Consider the following 18,292-nt stretch of genomic DNA (forward strand, 5'->3'; position numbering starts at 1 on the left):
GGTGATACGGGGGAAAAACGGCAGATTTTGAAATCGAATGCCTAAGAGTTGCGCACTTACGTAGGCCGTAGTATACGCGTGCCTACAGCCAGTGGCGCAGCCAGGAGGGCCTTTCGGGCCATTGGTCTCCTTGGAGCCGAATGTTTTATGTTTGTTTAAATGTTTAAAGTATTTAATATACATATACATAAGTTTAATAAGAGAGAGAGAGAGAGAGAGAGAGAGGAAGCGAGAGAGAGAGAGGAGAGAGAGAGAGAGAGAGAGAGGCGAGAGAGAGAGAGAGAGGAGAGAGAGAGAGAGGAGAGAGAGAAGAGATAGAGAGGGAGAGAGAGAGAGAGAGAAGAGAGAGGAGAGGAGGAGAGAGAGAGGAGAGAGAGAGAGAGAGGGAGAGAGAGAGAGGAGGAGAGAGAGAGAAGGAGAGAGAGAGAGAGGAGAGAGAGAGAGGAGGAGAGAAGAGGGAGAGAGAGGAGGAGAGAGAGAGAGAGAGATATATATATATATATATATATATATATATACATAAATATATGAATAAGTATATACAAGTTTAAATGTTTAAAGTATTTTCAGCAATTTAAGACGCCTATAGGGCTTCTAAAACATTACAAAATGAGCCCCCAAGGCATCATCATCCTCATGACCGTCAATGGAATCTTGGGCCTAGAAAGGTCCTGAATACAAACGACTAGCCCTCACAGAGATTAAGTGGGCCCCTTGGCGGAAAGGGCGCATTTTGCCCCTATTTCATATCTGCTGGACGAAATCCTGGCAGCCTCGCTGTCCACGTTCTAGATATAACTGTTATGACATATCTTCATTGAAGCTGTATTCCCTCAACAATTTTCTTTTTTCCGAAAAAAATACTACTTGATCGGCAACAGGAGACCCTTATTCACCGATGAGCCTTCTCATCAAGAAATGGGACCTCGTGATATGCATTAGGAGCCCAAGCCCTTTTGATGTGACTATGTGATCTTGCCGAGGCATTCCTTATTCCAAAAGAGAGCTTCCGCGCCAAGAAAAGGGGCCTCCTAATAAAAAAACGTAACCTGTGAATCCAAAACAAGGCCCATTTGGCTCGCATAGCGAGGATGCTCCATCCGGTGGAGGTTCTTCTTATCCCAAAACAAGCGTCTTGTTCCAAAACAGGGTCTCTTGATGCATACACGGGTCTCCTAATTCAGAATATAGGTCCACCGACTCACAAAAGGGGCCTCAAATCCAAACACAGGACATCTTATGCCGGGATAGGGCCTGCTGGGCTTAGAATGGCTCCTGTTGCGGAACGAGACCCTCCTGATGCATAGAGAGTCTCTCCTTATCCCAAACATGGCTTCCTGATTCACAGCTGGTGCCTCCTGAGCCAGCAAAAGGACCTTGTGACATATGCCTAGAGGTTGGTGCCTTCTTATCCGGATCAGAGCCTCCTGATTCATAAAGAGGGTCTTCTTGACACAAACCAGAGCCTACTGACCCAGACCATTGGCAATCCGATTCATCAAGGAGGCCTCCAGATCCCGAAGGGCGCCTCTTGGTGTAAAAGGCCCATCCAACGCGAATAAGTTCCCTCATTTTAGTTGTGAAGACCTCCCTGATCTGAATTCTATCAACATTTTCGAAACTTCAAAGCATTCAGGTTGGATAAGTTGGGGGCTGGGGCTCCACCAACGTTTTCGTAGGGAGAAAGCAAAAATATACCCTCCCCTCCCCCTTTCTCCCTCCCCTGTGGGGACAACTGCCCCTTTGCTCACCACGCTACGCCAGCCCAGGTAGGAGCCATGCATCCCTGGGAGCCAGCGTGTCCTCTGCCGTTGGCAACGGCCACGCTGTTTCAGCGATCTGGCCTGGGATAATCGGTAGGTCCCCACTCAGCAACACTCTCTTGCACCTAGACAAGAGTGTCGTAGTGGGGGGGGGGGGGGCGGGGGGAGGGGACTGGCAAGTGGTTGGTATTCTCTGCATCGCTACGCTTCTGTTGCCCTGTTCTTCAAATACAGATGGATGGTGATCCAGGTGATTACTACCAACATCTGTCTTACCACCGGCCACAAAGTTTGCGGAGGCCGTCACATGCCCGTGAAATGTGAAGTTCAGGTTTGGTTTCCTGCAACTGTGGCATTCCATGGCATCCGGCTTGGACGATCCAAAGAGTCAGCGATGTTCGATGCTGTCCCGTATTTGACCAAAAGCGTAGACAGGGTCTTGGCAGCTGCCTCACGACAGTGGGAACATCCAGAGAAGCTCGACAGCATCCAGCGTCGCCTGCTGGGCAAACTTCGACAGCATGGGAGCGATGCTTAGCGGCTCCGGAGCTGTCTGAGCGACCGCTCCCGAAAGGCCGAGGCGCTACAATGGTGCAAGTCACCTTCGTCGTGGTGTAGCACTCTTTTCGATCTCGAGGCTCGTCCTAATCTCCTACCGGTGACCTTGTATTGTGCAACCGTGACGCGATGGTCGTCCCATATGCGCGCGACGAACATCATCTGCACCACGGAGATCCTCACGACTCGACAAACCCCAAATAACGAACGCGGGACACTCTCAGTGATGCATATCGTTAGTCTGCCCCAAATAGCTCGGGGATTAGCCGACCACAGCAGTCCTTGTCCCCCTTACCTCAGGTTGTAGAAGGCTGACCAGTGGCTTTGTGGTCTGTCATAACGAAGAGTCGCCTCGTCCGTCCACTTATAAGCTTACTTGTGTTTCCGTAAGTAAAAGCCTCAAGAGCAAGCATCATTGGGAGGGGAAACCACGGATCGCAGGCTACTGGTCGCGACTAACTAACGTTCTAAAGAACGTGCGACTCGATTTTCTTTTGTTGTGGCGTCGTCTGTAAAGCGGCAGCGAATCCCTTTTGAAATCAGAGAGGCAGTGTATGGTCCCTCGGCCGGAGAAGGTCGGGGAACACGGGGAAGTGGGAAAGAGGGCACCATAGCTTGCAAGTAACGATAATGGTAATTTGGCAAATCGATTGACCACTGTGTGTTTTGTCTCCCGACTAGACACCAATGTCCCAAGAGGCCGTGTCAACAGTCAAGCGGTACCATACAAAATGTGGAACGCCGACGACGGCGGCGGTATTAATGAACTCCTGACCGGGCTCTTGGCTGCATCCCTCAGATTGAGCATTATCTGATGGGCTCCGGAGGCAGGAGGGGAATGGGGACGGCAGGCCCCGCTGATGCTCACGTGCAGAGCAGCGGGACCACTTGCTACGCGTAAACTGTGGTATCCTGTCCACAGGTATGGGGAGAACGACAGGGACACCAGTGCCAGCGGCACCCGGCCGTTGACGTTGCTGCTGGCCACCATGATGCACATGAAGAAGCCCTACCAGCTGCTCATCATCCCGCTGACGATGTGGTCGGGATTCGAGCAAGCCTTCCTCATGGCAGACTTCACCAAGGTTGGCTTACATGCTGAATCGCAAGGAGCGAGACCGAAGTAATGCACTTAGTGCTGAGCCGCATGCAAAGCGCCCATGTCTTCAGGTTTTAATTTGGGAAGATAGAGAATTAACGCTCTAATGTTTCGTGAAATTTATTACTGGGCCGTGAACTGTTTTCAGCGGTGGATTCATGACTTGTTGGGATCCGGTTGGGCTGGACGCACAGCATTGAAAGGGACGACATAGCCAACCCCCAACGAAATAACGGGGGGAGGGGTGCGGGGAGGGCGGGGGGGGGGGGCACAGGCCACCGAAGAAGTTCACATATCTGTTTCATTTCTGGTCAACATGAGGGTGATACACGTCACTATATGACATCAGAAGGCGACCATTCACGCGTCGTGTCTGCATGTCTCAACGGCGGCCATTGATGCTAGACTCACCAATGGCCATTGCTGTGGACTAGACTCGTCAACGGTCATTGCTGCGGGCTGGACTCACCAACGGCCGTTGCTGCAGACTACAATCGCCAATGGCCGTTGCTGCAGACTAGACTCACCAATGGCCATTGTTGCGGACTAGACTCACCAATGGCCATTGCTGCGGACTAGACTCACCAGTGGCCATTGCTGTGGGCCGGACTCATCAATGGCTATTGCCGTGAGTCCAGACGCAGTAGCCAGAATGCTGTCCGTTTCCAGGCGTTCGTGTCGTGCGCCTGGGGCATTCACCGCGTCGGGCTGGTGCTGATCGTCTACGGCATCACCGACTCCATCTGCTCCTTCAGCTTCGGCTTCATCATCAAGCGTGTGGGCCGCGTGCCGCTGTTCGTGGTGGCGGCTGCCCTCAACTACGTCGCCATCGCCACGTTCATCCACTGGGCACCGGGGCCCGACGAGACGCACGTCTTCTTCCTGCTGGCCGCCGGCTGGGGCATGGCGGACGCCGTCTGGCAGACGCAGATCAACGCCCTGTATGGCGTCATCTTCCCCGACACAGCCGAGGCCGCCTTCAGCAACTACCGGCTCTGGGAGTCGCTCGGCTACGCCGCCGCCTTTATCTACAGCGACCTGCTGTGCGTGACGCGGAAGGTGGACCTGCTGATCACGGTCCTGACGATCGGCATGCTCGGCTACTTCGCCATCGAGTTGATGGAGCGGCGTAAGGCCAAGGGCGATATGAAGGTCACGAAGGAGTAGCAGGCGCAGGGGAGCCGCTTCGGCATGGCGAGATCTACGCCAGCTATGAGGCGCTCGGAATCGCCCGTATCGGCGAGAAGGAATGGGGTGCAGTCTACAGCCCGCCGTCGAGAGGACCCGCAGTGCACCCGTGGACGTGTTGCGGCCAAAAGCGGGGTCAGCACTGCTTCCTCTGAGTGACATGGCGTAATGGACAATGCGCGTGTAGGAGTGTGGGCCTTCGAGTTCGAGGTGCGTGGCCAAAGTCTGACACGAGTGTCATCAGTCCTGATTGCATCGTGGTGTCGTGTCTAACGGCTAGCCCATCGCAGACATGTGTAACTGAATCAATATGTTGGCAATGTGCTGAGCCGAGTTCTGAAGTTGACATTGTTGAAAGCCGATGTGCTGGTGCCAAAACCTTTCTTGTGACGCAAAATGACGGTTGCTGCAATGATGACACCCAGATGCATCATTTTCGTGGCACGTACTTCAGTGCATGGGGCACTTAATGACGTACAGGGTATCTTTTCAAATTAACAGGCGTCCTTTAACGTTACTGAGATGGATACCCCATCAAACGATCTCTGCGAATATATATCACTGAGTTATGAATGGGTCTGGGGAGTGGGAGCGCATTTGAGAATGGAATACTGTGTGTCTTTTACGCGGTGAAAATTAAGGAGAATGTCTGGTAATATATATTGGCTACGACGTTTTGGTGACACATCGAAATGTCCGGATAACGTGCATTTATACGGGTGATAAGCCTGGAATTAATAGACTAAAGCACCCGCCGATCGCATTTTAACCGCGCCTACGACCATACGGCTGGTGAACGCGACCCAAACCCGTGCTGGTCGAAAACGGGGGGCTCGGTCAACAGTACCTCCCTTCGAAGCTTGGACGCTGTTTGGATTCTGGCCCTACGCAACGGGCGCGAAGTGAAACCTTCATAACGTGGATGGAAACGAAAGCACCGGACCCACCGTTATCGAAACGGCAGCCAAACGGCCCCGAGTTCATGCCGCATGTGCGTGCGTCTGTCCCATCCATGTGGCCTCGCGTGGAGGCCTGTCTGGACCGGGCCTCATCGAGGAGCGTTGGTTTCTCTCCACGCCAGCAGGGGCCGCTTGAGACCACCGCATGGGGAAAGGATGACGCCGAGGATGCCCCAGCGCCGTAGCGGAGGATCCAAACGGAATCCCTAGCCGCCTCTCCACGCCAGCAGGGGCCGATTGAGACCACCGCACGGGGAAAAGATGACGCCGAGGATGCCCCAGCACCGTAGCGGAGAATCCGAACCGAAGGTGTCGATCGAGTGGCCGGAGAAAGGGGGTCTAAATAACGCTGATTTTCTCCGTATTCATTGAACCAGCGGGGCCACCGCGTCGGCTCGAGCGCGTCCGCCGAGGTACCGTGCAGGCCGTCCCGTACATCGCTCAGTTCTCTGATACCTGAAGCGACGGTCGGAGCGGTCTGGAGGTACACACCACAGTCACCTGTATTTGAGTAAGTCGATCAAAAATCGACGACCAAAGAATAATGACCCCGCCCAGGTTTGTAGCGTCTAAGGCCGCGTGATAAATAATAAGGCCGTGTAATGGTAATGCCTGAAAAGGCGGTCCATGCGACCAGGCGTAACATACCACCCCAGCCAGTGTTCACAGCCCCACACTGGTGGGCCGTGCAGATCCCGCCCGCGGCACCCCGCGCCGATAGTTTCGCGTCGTAACCGGCGCGTCGACGCGATTTCGGCTTCGTGGTCTCCGACGCGTCGACGCGATTTCGGCTTCGTGGTCTGTGCTAGAGCACATTCCAACTTTGCATACACACATCAAGCGATGATCTGACATTGGAGTGAAAGTGATTCCGCGCAACTAAAAGGCGTAGAAGCCTTCACGACGTGAACGAAAACCCTTGAATTGAGATGCATATGAGATGCATATGTGAGATGCATATGAGATGCATATTCACCCCACCAGATTTTCTGATTGCAACCACAGACGCAACATTTTTTACCTATGAAGCTTTTCTAATCGCATTAACATAATTAGAACATTTATTAGTCCCTGATTGGGCTTGGTGGAAAATGCGTTTTGCGTAATGAGCATGCAGCATGCGATCTTATCATATATGCATCGGCAGCGCGCACACGAGCTTCCGTGGGCATTAAATCGGTTTGCCATTGAAAGACGTTCTTATCGGCAGCTGTGCAACCTACACCTTTGTCAGCATCCTCTACAAGCTGCCGTACACGGGAAACACCTAGCTCTCATTCCTACTTGCATTCAGCCACTGAACTGAGCTGTTAGAGGTGATGAGCTGCTGAGCTGCACCGGGGACATACAAATCGAGCGTTAGAGGTGATGAGCTGCTGAGCTGCACCGGGGACATACAAGTCGAGCCGAGTCGCTTGACTGCACCAATCTGCGTATTCAGTCATCGACGATTCGGTCGTCTGCGCCTCACGCCAGGCGAAGGGCCACTCTCACCGGAAAACACCATGCCCTTGTGCCGGTTTTACGACACCTGTGACCGGCCCGTGGCCCGCAGCTGCAGGTCAGGAATGTTACCTGCGCGGACCAGTTGCATGCTGTTGAGCAAGGCCGTGTTACGGTGCGTGTCGAGGTGGTGAAAGAACTGGTCGTAATGACGATGCGCACGTTCGCAACAGCTGATGCACTTTCGCCAGCTATCAGCGTCAGTATAAGCATATTGAAAACCATCCACATGATGCCTGTTGCGGTGTCAGGTCATGGTCACGGTTTAAATCACATACATGTGCAGTGGAAAAAGACACCCTAAAAGTATGCAATACAATGATGCTAGTCATGGTCAAAGAGCTAAAACAGAACTATCTATGCGCTCTGGGCCGGATTATAGCGGTCGTCAATGGTACAAATCTCATCACATGTGGAGGTCTTAACCGAGCTGTGTTTTGGCATCACAGGCAGTCAATGGAAGGCGGTTCCAGGCAACTGCAGTCCGATGCGAAAACGCCCTCTGAAACACCGGTCAATCGGTGTCTGCGCAGGTGCACACTACCTCTGTCCGAGGCGCGCTTTTCGCAGGTCGAAACAGCGGCGCGTGGGACAAAGAGCACATGGGACAACGGGCGTGCCGGACAAAAAGCGCGCGGACCTCCTGTGGCGAGCCTACGTCCTTCAGTCCCCTAACTGCGCCATCATTGCCTCGATCCTCGGCCATCCAAGGGAATGCAGAGCCGAAGTGACATGCTGGTGCTTTTTGAAGCCTGCAATTACTCTTGCAGCAAAGCTGAATTTTTTTAAAAAAATGGTGCGTTTGGCTCTTGGCCGCCCCACCAAACAGTACGTGATATGAGGGAGCACACACGCGTGGATGATGGTTTCGAGAAAATCTTACATGGAGCAACAACGGAATTTATGCAAAGAAACAAAAGTGTATAACATTGTTTACGACCGCCAAGACACGGACGCTCCATGACAGACCGAAGTCAACTATGATGCCGATAACTTCTATGTTTCTTGGGGTATGCGCAGTCAGATCGTTTACTTCGAAGTGAAGGTCAGCTGACTTTTTCAAATCTTGCTATGAAAGCGGTTTCTGTTTCATTCATTTGGAGAGAGCTGGCACTGAACCAGTTCTAAAGATCACGCTCGGTAAGTTTCAATCTGGTTTTTACGTCGGCGAGACCAAGCCCGTCAGGGGGCGCGCAGTCCACGTGCATGGTGTCACCAGCAAAGGAGATGAGGCGGCGATGAGCCAAGAAGTATCCAGATAGATCGTTGGCAAAAATTAACGAAACAGGGCCGATATCAAACCCTGGGGTACCCCGCCCGACATGGGGAGAGTGAACCGTCCTCCACCCACCACCTGTTCTCGAGCACTCGAATAATTCCTACACCATTCCATATTAATAACGCTATGCCAGAACAGTTTGGAGAGGAAGACGTCGTGGTCGACGCTATCGAGCGCCTTTGAAAGGCCTATCGTCGCTACCGACGGTACAAGACCGTCCTCAGTGTCAGTGACCAGACGTTCGACTGCGGCGAGCACGGCATTCTTCGTTGTGTGGCGCGGCCTATAGACATACTGAGATGGATGCAGCAGCTCAGTCGCGTTCAAATATTCCGTAAGCTGTGCGCACGCTACCTTTTCTAAGATCTTTAGCGGTCACTGAGCACATAGATGGTCCTATTTTTGGACGGTACAGCGGGATCACCTGACTTCGGAATTGATATAACACATGTCCTCTTCCAGCTATCTGAGAACACTTTGGTCGCGAGAGAAATGTTGATGAGTTTTAAAAGATGGGGCATGACGACTGAAAAACATTCCCGCACAGTCATTCCCGCACAGGCGGTAGGGCCTGGATAAGGTCGAGTAGGACCTCATTCAGGCCCTACCGCCTGCGATGTACTCATACGTTGAACATACTGTGACAGCTCTGGTAGCGTCGCACGTCGGAACGAGAAGCCAGCGGCGCAGACAACGGGTGGTTTGTGATTCTTGTAGCCGGCATTAACCGCGCCGCCGCAAGTTTGGTGAGAAGGCCGGGAGGCCCCACGGCCAAGCGAAGGGGCGCTTGAGCTGTGGCGGCCGTCAACCTCGGCCCCCTCGAGGCCCACCGCAGACGCGGCCTCGGCCGGCGTCCGAAGCTGGGGTAATGGCGAAACGTCTTGAAGATAGGTCAGAAGCCGCGGGCGGGCACCGTGCGCCATCTCGCCGCGAGAGAACTCGCGCCCTAGCGGCGGTTGGACTGGAGAGTCAGGACTGCGAGGTCGCATAAAGTCCGGCTCCGGTCTCGTGGTGTTCGCAAGACACCGTCGGGTGTCGCACGTGGCCGTCTCGCTCGGACATGGGCTCTCGCAGAGCCGTGTCAAGCCGGTCAGCAGGGAGTCACGGCGGCTGTCCCGCTCGGACATGAGCTCTCGCAGGGCGGGGTCGTCGGTCAGCCCGGGTGTCACGCGTGCTGTCTCACTCGGACATGAACCTCTCATCAGGGGCCGGGTCGTCGGTCAGCCGGGTGTCAAGCGTGCTGTCTCACCCGGACGTGAGCTCTCATAGGGCCGGGTCGTCGGTCAGCCGGGTGTCAAGCGTGCTGTCTCACCCGGACGTGAGCTCTCGCAGGGCCGGGCCGTCGGTCAGCCGGGTGTCACGCGTGCTGTCTCACTCGGACGTGAGCTCTCGCAGGGCCGGGCCGTCGGTCAGCCGGGTGTCACGCGTGCTGTCTCACTCGGACATGAGCTCTCGCAGGGCTGGGTCGTCGGTCAGCCGGGTGTCACGCGTGCTGTCTCGCTTGGACATGACCTCTCACAGGGCCGGGTCGTCGGTCAGCCGGGCGTCACGCGTGCTGTCTCGCTCGGACATGAGCTCTCATAGGGCCGGGTCGTCGGTCAGCCAGGGGCAGTGCGGTTTGGAGACGCACATTTTTGTAGCTGGGTAGTGGCCGGTCACCACAGCGCTCCACAGTCATCAAGTGCCGCAGGCGCACGTTAACGTCAGTGGTGTCATCCGCCTGGCTCCAGCCAGATGACAGACGATCGAGACAGGTAACGCTCCAGTCCGGGCGTTTCTAGCCTCGCACAGTACGCCGCTGTGCGTTCTTCCATGCAAGACGCAGATGTACGCTCATGACGTCAGGCAAGATGCTGACCTCAGGTGTACGGTTGATGACGATGTGATCCGGCGCTGATGGAGCTGGGTGAAGGCAAGTCGGGCCGTCCACCAACTGCACCATGTTCAGCTCGCTGATGATGCCGGAGTAACAACGCATGTGGGGCGAGCTGGTGTCCAGCGCGTCGTCGGGGAGACAGACGGGCTTCCCCGTGCCGACGGACTCTCGTACCTGGTCCTGCAGGCGCTCCATGCTCGGGTAGGGTGGTAGATAACGCCCGCCGTGGTCGACCGGCCGCCTCGCCACACAGCTGAGACTCACAGCGTTTCCAGAGGTCCGTCCGCCGTCATGGCGAACTGCTTGATTTATTTCTGCACGGTACAACATAGCAACGCCGCCCCCACGTCGGGTTCGTGTCTGAGGATACTAGAACCGGGAAACACCACAATTGCGTCCAAGACTTCGGCGTAGGCCACGTCTCCGACAGGCAGAATGTGCCCAGTTTATGGACAAGGGGCATGTTGGTTTTATCCGGCTTGCTGGTAAGCGAGCGAGCGTTCAAGTGTCCCACCTGGAGCTGGGCGCCGGGCGCCGCCGAGTGTGGAGTGACGTCACCCCGCCTCTGCCTACCGGACATGCCACAGGAGCACCCAGCAGGCGCGGGCAGCACCCGTATGAGGGCACGGTCGTATGCCAGACAGAGGGGGCGTCCAAGTGGCGGTGAGGTCGCGCTGCGGCACCGTCGGTCCGCGTCACTGTCCATGTGATGCCGCCGCGGCTGCGCGCGCTGCCCGGCGCGGATCCCCCGTCGTCACCGCCGTCCAGCCCGAGATCCGCTGTTCCAGGGCCTGGTGCCGCCTCTGCACAACAGCCAGGCCGGCTGCAGCCGGAGCGGCCGCTCGCCTTGACCTACACTAGGCGCCAGCCGCGCTGTCGTTTTCACGGCATGACCCGGGGCTGACCCAAGGAGCGCGCCGACTCCCGACGAGCTTTCGCTGTCCTTCCGGGCAAGTATGATCATCGGTTCTTTCATATACCATTGTTCTTCAGTACAGACCTAAACCTGAGGACTTGACAACTGATGGGCATATCTTTCTACTGCACCGGTACAGCTGCATGGGTGCACTGTGCTGGAGTTACTAAACGCGCGTTCCGAGTCGGGCGTCATGGATTTGTGACGCCTTGCCTGCACTCAGAACAAGAAACGGACGCTGAGAGGGTTGTAGCCAAGGTTAGAGCAATGCTTTGTGGTTTTTTAGCTGTCGATTAAATACCGTTGACACGAAGTGAAAAAGACACTAGACATTTTACAGCCGTCGCATCATGCAACTCCAAATCATTTACACGAAATATTGACAAAAGACCAACAGTAAAGCGGCTATCCATTTGACTCGGCCTCGATCGCTCAGTTGGTTAGAGTGCCTGCATTCCGATCCCTCACCCCTTGGTGGTGTGGATTCGAGACGCTTAAGGGCGCTCGTTATTTGTCCTCGACAGGTACGGCCTCCGGGCCGTGGCAGCGGCCGCGATAAAGGTCAGATCACGTCAGAGGGCAGGACGGACCGTGTCGAGCACTGAGGCACGTTTAACTTTCGCCGCCGAATTCTGCCGTTGGTCGGTAATTGCGAGATCTTCTGGTAGGGGAGGACTCGCACAACAAGCCCTGCTTGACGTGAGCTCTGGTCTCAGAGACCCATCCATTTATAAGGTTCGGAATTAATATCTAACAAAAACCCTATATTTTGTTATTTTCATTACGGGGAAGAAAAGGCACAAAAACCCAGCACGAAAATTCGAAATAGCGAAAGACAGGGTGCGGGCTGGCGCCTGCCCACTGATAAATACATTTGTAGGCATCTTCTGTTCGCAGGCGACGCTGGCGACCGTCGGTGACGCGTGACAGAAAACACGCGGAGAGAGAACGGCGAGCCCGCCGGATGATGACGGCATCCCCTGACTTGGAGTGAAAATGGTTCGGGGCACGGAATGACGTCATAGTATCCACACAAGCACATCTTACCAAGGAATTCATAAAACGAGTCTACGCAATGAGCGTTTTGTGACAATCTATCGGTCAATACGAGCCATACCAAACGCTCCAAACATGGACCAGCTTCACATTGACGAGCAGCCAACCACCACCACGCCGCGCAAAACACAAGCAGGCCCCAGAGACCTGCTGGCAGTGCCAGACCAGCATAGCAATTCAGCCGCGCCACGGACCCTAGCTCACCAATAGCTTTAACGAAGACGCTTAGTGTGGTTAGCAGGCGCGACGACAGCTGACAACACGTGCGGCCAATACAGTAGTACATTCCAGATACGCAGACGACCGAACCCCCGATCCGCGCTGGGCGACGCCGCCACCCACACCACCGCACTCTGAGAGCGTCACCATACCCGGCCAGCGTGTCGCCCGCACCACCGCACTCTGAGAGCGTCATCACGCCCAGTCGGAGTGTCATCCGCACCACCGTACTCTGCGAGCGTCACCACACCCCGCCGGAGTGTCGCCCGCACCACCGCACTCTGAGAGCGTCACCACGCCCAGCCGGAGTGTCGCCCGCGCCGCCGCGCGTGTCCTCCTCCGGGACGGCTCCCGTTCCGTCCCGCCGGCACAACGGCTCCGGCCGTCTGTGACTGGTGCGCCGGTTACACCAGCCGCACTTGGTGATGGGTGGCCACGCCATGATACGGTGCAGCCAACGCGGCGCTGGGACACGGAAGGTTCAGCAGCGTGCATGATATACAGTGGGCTTACGGGGTGCTTAAAGCGGCCCATCATCGACAGGCTTCATAAGATCCTCATGAGGTCGAAGGTTCACTAATTAGGTCGACAATGTCACTTGTAAAACGTCCATCACAAAGTGGACCTAACAGAAGCATTACATCATACCGAGGTACAAAACACTGAAATCGATAAGCTGCACTACGCTGGTCTGATTCTTGGCCGCGTTTAGCTGTCTTTCGGGTCTCCAAGTTGAGGAAGAAAGTAGTCTCTGACTCTGGCACTCAAGACGACCAGCTCAGGGTCCTGGTTTTCCAAGTTCTTCAGCAGCTGCATGAATACAATGCTAGCTGAAAATGAGTAAAACACCTGATTAAATTACGAACAAATACAAATCTGCCTAGCATGCCTGTCACTGGTGATGTATCGAGGGGGGGACGTCCCAAGTTCGATAAAACCTGGCATTTGTGCCTCCAACTCAGGAAAAATTAGCAATAGAGTATTGCACGGCCAAAAGACGCATTAGCAGTAACGCTTCGACCCCTGACACCGTGATTCCCACGAACCTGAATAAAAACGGCATTCGGCCAATGTTCGGCTGCTTCATGTGCAGAATGTTCATAAGCAGAGCTCTTGAACGTACCAGAGACGCAAGCATTTACATTTGCAGCTATGGCATTTGCGCTACAAATGTTTTTACTGCAAGTGGTCCTCGCGCCATTGATGGGAAATGCCGTGAAAACTCTCTACTTGCATCGCAGAATATCAACAAGCGCTAACGCTTGCTTCCGACTAAATGGGCTAAAATGGCAAGACTCTACGGGCAGACATAATAGGATGGCAGACGGTATAATCGTTTTGTTGCGGGAGAGCAATACAATACTGTGGTAAAAGCAGCCAACCCACCCGCCATCGGGTACAGCGAACCGCCAAGCATCGCAATGAAGCCTCTCAGTGTACTACTTCAGCCCCTGAACAGAAAGGATCTGTATAAGCCTTTACCGAGTAGCCTCGCACATGCCGTCTGGTTGTTTCGAATGGCCAATCGGACCACTCACTTCAGGCATTTTCAAGGGAACCCAACGAACACCGAGCATTCAGTGGCGAGCATTCAGCGGTGCATTCGTGTGTTTTGAGCATACATTTATGAAAAATCGTTCCGCGGGATCGTGGTCCGCCGACCGCCGCCCGCACCAACCACAGATTGCCGTGCAGTGTTCCTCAACAACCGCCACTGCATCGGAACCAGACTAGGAACACGCTTGTTGTGTCAAAACACGCGCAATAGATGTCCCATAGGTTATTGAACATCTGGGCGCGGCTAAACACCGTGCCGGAGAGGTATCTTCCACAAACCTCAGGGGGTTGCATCAACCCTCTACCACGGCGAGGGTTAAACGTGAGAACCAAAATTTTTTAGTTAAGCCGGAAAATACAAGTAACGTCAATAAATATCCAATGGGTTTTCTATGCTCGACGAAACTCATAAACAGTGTTTGCAAACAGAAATTTCACATTTCCTTCTTATCGCACGTATTATGCAGCATTTTCTCATAGCGGTTCCACTACCCAACAATTTCGAGGGGGAGATTTTGTGATAATTGTATTCCATGCAACAACATAAGTGTAATATAACATTTCAAAATCAGTGGCGATGACTCCCCTAATGTCTCCCTCGGTTAAACCGGACTAGACCCAGTAACCAATTTCTCAAATGGGCAGTAAGCTTGCTTGCAAAAATGACACCTCTATATATGGTTCTCAAACTACTCACAGGGCCTCAACATTATAAGCCATAGAGCAACATGTCACTAATGCAGGACATAGCAACACTAAGCTTGGGGGGTTACAATGACGACACCGAATGGGGTCTTCAGCAGAACGAATACACTTCAATGGCAACCCTCACCACCATGCTATTGAGGTGACTGAAAATCACAAGTCCAAGTACAAATGACAACTGCACTTGCCATCCCGTTCACACCGTTTAGGAGACTTCTTTAACCTTTGCAGCATGTCGCTTTGAGTGCGCGTGGCCAGCATGATAGACGCGCCACAAAACACCACAAGCGCCACACAGCAGTCAGCGCACGCATCCGTCCCGCGGCACTACTGGCGACCCAGTGACGTTCTCGGTAGTGATCGCGTCGCTCTCGCGGCGTATTTATGGAAACAAAAGGAAAGCAAAGGATCTGCATGAGTGCTAATGGAAATAAATGTTTAAACAAGTTCACACATCCATTTGTAACAACAAAGGAGATGCTGTCTTTTGATGAGTAAACATGAGAATTTTGTTCATGACTACTGAAAAGCTATGCCTGCAAAAACATTAGCAATCTTCCACATTAGCAAAAATGTCCAGCCCAGGAATCCAACGCGACCAATCACGACACTCACCTTTTTCCCCATAGAAGCCATGTTTATCTATGACCTCAGCTTGAACCTGAGCAACCAGTGGAAACACCAGCTGCATGTACTTGACCATGTCATTGCCAGCCTGGTTCCGAGCTCCCGTAATCTTCTCGCTAACTGCCTCAGAGGCTAGGGTTTGAAGTATATCCTGCAGTATCTCTGAAAGCAATACATGTTGTCAATCAAATATGAGTTGTTTATGTGAGTTGTTATACATGGCATGCTTCATTTTCAAAGCCTTGCGCCGCAGCAAGATGCCTGCAACGTGTCACCATGTCGGGTGTTCCTTCCTGAGATCATTTCTCTCGTTGGTGGGAGCGTGTCTCTATGCTTTGGAGATGTCAGGATTTGCTGTCCAAACCGTAAGCACAACATCTCCCTCCTGTCTGCAAGTGTTCCCCTTTTCAGAATCTGTAGAAGCCATTGATAGCTCTTGCTCTACCTGGGCAATGATTTTCAGAGCCCGATTTTGTACTTGCTCAATTTGTTGGGCTTAGTGGTGGGTGAAACTGGGATGAAAAAAGTCACAGAGTATTCAAGCGGTGACTGAACATATGTGATGTAAATCTGTATGATTTGATCTTGTGGTGGACTGAGTTCCTTCATAACTTATATATAATTTCTTCACGGCATATATAAAGCCTTTAAACCCATCTTAACGAACTTCATAAACATGTGCCTGCCAAGCCACATTGCTGGATAATGCTACTTGTAAATGCTTAGTACTGCTAACATTTGTAAGCTGATCTCATTTATTGCAATGTCCCAGAGTATCATGGGTTTCTTAGCAGTAAAAACTTGCACTACCTGACACTTCTCAGTATCAAGTGCCATCTTACCATCCATCCATAATCATCACTCATCTACCATACCATACGTACCATCAGCTGCCCATTCACAAATGTGTCAGTTTTGTGCTGGAAATAAATGACATCTCTCATCAGTGCAAATCTCTGGACAACCTATATACCAAGCTAATGTTGATCTACCAGGTGCAACCAAAAAAATAACAACTGACATAGCAAGCATTCATTTTAAAAGTAATTATTTATTTCCCTTGCTACTTGCCATTGGTAACTACCTTTTTGTAGTGCCTGGTTAAGCTTAAGGCCCATTATTTTGATAAGCTTCCATCCACATATGCTTTAAGCTTATTACCAAGGTTCACACCCAAGTCTATAAATCCTAACATCCTGCCTGAACTCCTGTGCAGTGTGATGCTCACCCTGTCAACAGGTGAATACCTACCAATGGTCTGACAATGTCTGGCACTTTACCTAGGAAGGTGCTGTTCCATAATTTCAAGTTGTATGCTAGGGAAGCTAATTACCTGCTCTGGCATTGTCTGAAAATCAAGCACAGTATGCTGAACATAACCAGCATAGCAGCAACATAGCTTCAATGATTTCAGTGTACATGTGTCATGAGTCTGATTGTTCAGAGTTTGGTGTACCATCACAGCCAATGTCAAAATAGGGTATAAATGTTTCAAGAAAAATTTAGCACAATTTGACCTGCCCAGAGTTTAGCCTAAGTGACAAGCTACCCATCTAGTCTATGAACTGAGGCACAAGCCATGCCCTGAGAGGCTCAGGCTCCTCCAGTCACTCTCCTGTACTACCATTGTCCAGGGGAGACATGGTAACAGTGTATCGGCTGTTTCAGGAGGTATGTCACTGTGGGAAGGACTTCCTGACAAGGCACAACCCCAAGGTGACAAGGACACCAATGGAGGCTGAGAAAACCTGGAGCTATGACTCTTGTCCCTCATAACTTATTCAGCATGCAGGCCATCAACAATTGGAGCACTCTTCCACCTGAGCCATGTTGTCAACATCAGTTGAACAGTTTAAGTCTGGGCTTGATATGCACTGGGCTGACATCATGTATGACATCCCACACTGAATCTACCATAATCTTAGACTGTTTGGTTACCTGACCTGTAGCCTGGGAGTCTGATGAGACCAGGACCAAGAGGCCTAGTGGCCTTTTATAATTCCTGACCACCATAAGGTATGCTAAGGTAATGTATGCACAGGTGACATTCAGTGCAGAGATGATGCATACATATCCAGTGCAGCAGTCATTTAAATAGCAGACTGGGCCAGGTGCCCTCCCAAGTCAAAAGTTGACATGGTCAGTTCATATCAAGCTTAAATGGTTGGGCTAGTTGATTAAGTATGAATGTTGGGCAGCTAAAAAACACAAGCAAGAAAGAGAGGCATTTTGTCATGTTTTTAGATAACTTGAAGTCCTGACCTTCACTCACAAAATCAGATTGTGCCAGTGATTGGGTGTGCAAATAGGATTTGTCTCCATTATGCACAATGCTTATTTCAGATATAAGTTGGAGTTTCATCTCATTTGGGCAATGAAACTTGGCACATGTATGTATTCTCTCACGCTGATGCGCATCCTCAGCCAGACCCCACCGTCCTTATACAATCAACCCGCTTCATCACCTCCGCCTGGAAAAGTTGGCTTCGATCGCCTGCACTCGTCATTAATTTTTCATTACCTTTCGCCTGAAGAGCAGTAAGATTACCAGCATTCACCGCCATTTCTAACAAACTAACAGTGACCTACACCGATACTCCTCGCATCGCTTCACGTGCCTCCGAATAGGCGAGGCCAAGGCCCTAGAACAGCAACAACACTACTTCACCGCCATCCATGCCGGCAACTTCAAACTACGGAACTAATGATCGGATTCTTTTCAAACCAGCACCAATCGAAAACTAGTATGCATTTTTATTGCAGGTTCTAAGACTGGCGACTCCAGTTTACCATCTTTGCCTTAAAAACCGCCCAAAACCACTTTAAGGCATTGCAGCCAAGTCTAAAACTCCGAAGGCTGTGCGTATGCACCCTCCAAAACGTAGGGCGGTTACGCACCGGGCTTATACACCGTCCAAAACGGAGGGCGGTTACGCACCGGGCCTATACACCCTCCAAAAATCTTTCAGATAGTTGTACGTGTCAAG

General features: G+C 52.4%; 2 protein-coding genes across 2 annotated transcripts; one reads left to right on the forward strand and one right to left on the reverse strand.

The window, feature by feature from the left end:
• Positions 1-3,248: 3,248 nt before the first annotated feature.
• Positions 3,249-5,249, forward strand: LOC119090498 (protein unc-93 homolog A). The gene is made up of 2 exons (XM_037213316.1): positions 3,249-3,406; positions 4,090-5,249. Exons 1-2 carry the CDS (start codon positions 3,311-3,313, stop codon positions 4,585-4,587), a joined length of 594 nt encoding a protein of 197 aa, XP_037069211.1. The 5' UTR covers positions 3,249-3,310; the 3' UTR covers positions 4,588-5,249.
• Positions 5,250-11,258: 6,009 nt separating this feature from the next.
• On the reverse strand, positions 11,259-17,928 carry LOC119089787 (protein C10). Its single transcript, XM_037212603.1, has 3 exons — positions 17,827-17,928; positions 15,294-15,467; positions 11,259-13,246 (listed from the first exon to the last, which is right to left on the reverse strand). The coding sequence occupies exons 1-3, from the start codon at positions 17,867-17,869 to the stop codon at positions 13,125-13,127; spliced, it is 339 nt and encodes a 112-aa protein (XP_037068498.1). The 5' UTR covers positions 17,870-17,928; the 3' UTR covers positions 11,259-13,124.
• Positions 17,929-18,292: the final 364 nt, after the last annotated feature.

The sequence above is a fragment of the Pollicipes pollicipes genome, unplaced genomic scaffold, assembly GCF_011947565.3.
Source record: "Pollicipes pollicipes isolate AB1234 unplaced genomic scaffold, Ppol_2.1 Scaffold_3087;HRSCAF=3621_pilon_pilon_pilon, whole genome shotgun sequence".
Lineage (NCBI taxonomy): Eukaryota > Metazoa > Arthropoda > Thecostraca > Pollicipedomorpha > Pollicipedidae > Pollicipes > Pollicipes pollicipes.

What these genes read in the sequence shown, in the direction of transcription:
- LOC119090498 (XM_037213316.1), top strand. Translation starts at nt 3,311, where the DNA reads ATGATGCACATGAAGAAGCCCTACCAGCTGCTCATCATCCCGCTGACG. An exon ending in TCATGGCAGACTTCACCAAG is followed by an intron (nt 3,407 to 4,089) that starts GTTGGCTTACAT and finishes GTCCGTTTCCAG; the next exon opens with GCGTTCGTGTCGTGCGCCTG.
- LOC119089787 (XM_037212603.1), bottom strand. Translation starts at nt 17,869, where the DNA reads ATGGCGGTGAATGCTGGTAATCTTACTGCTCTTCAGGCGAAAG. An exon ending in TACTGCTCTTCAGGCGAAAG is followed by an intron (nt 15,468 to 17,826) that starts GTAATGAAAAAT and finishes TATTGCTTTCAG; the next exon opens with AGATACTGCAGGATATACTT. An exon ending in TGGCTTCTATGGGGAAAAAG is followed by an intron (nt 13,247 to 15,293) that starts GTGAGTGTCGTG and finishes ACTCATTTTCAG; the next exon opens with CTAGCATTGTATTCATGCAG.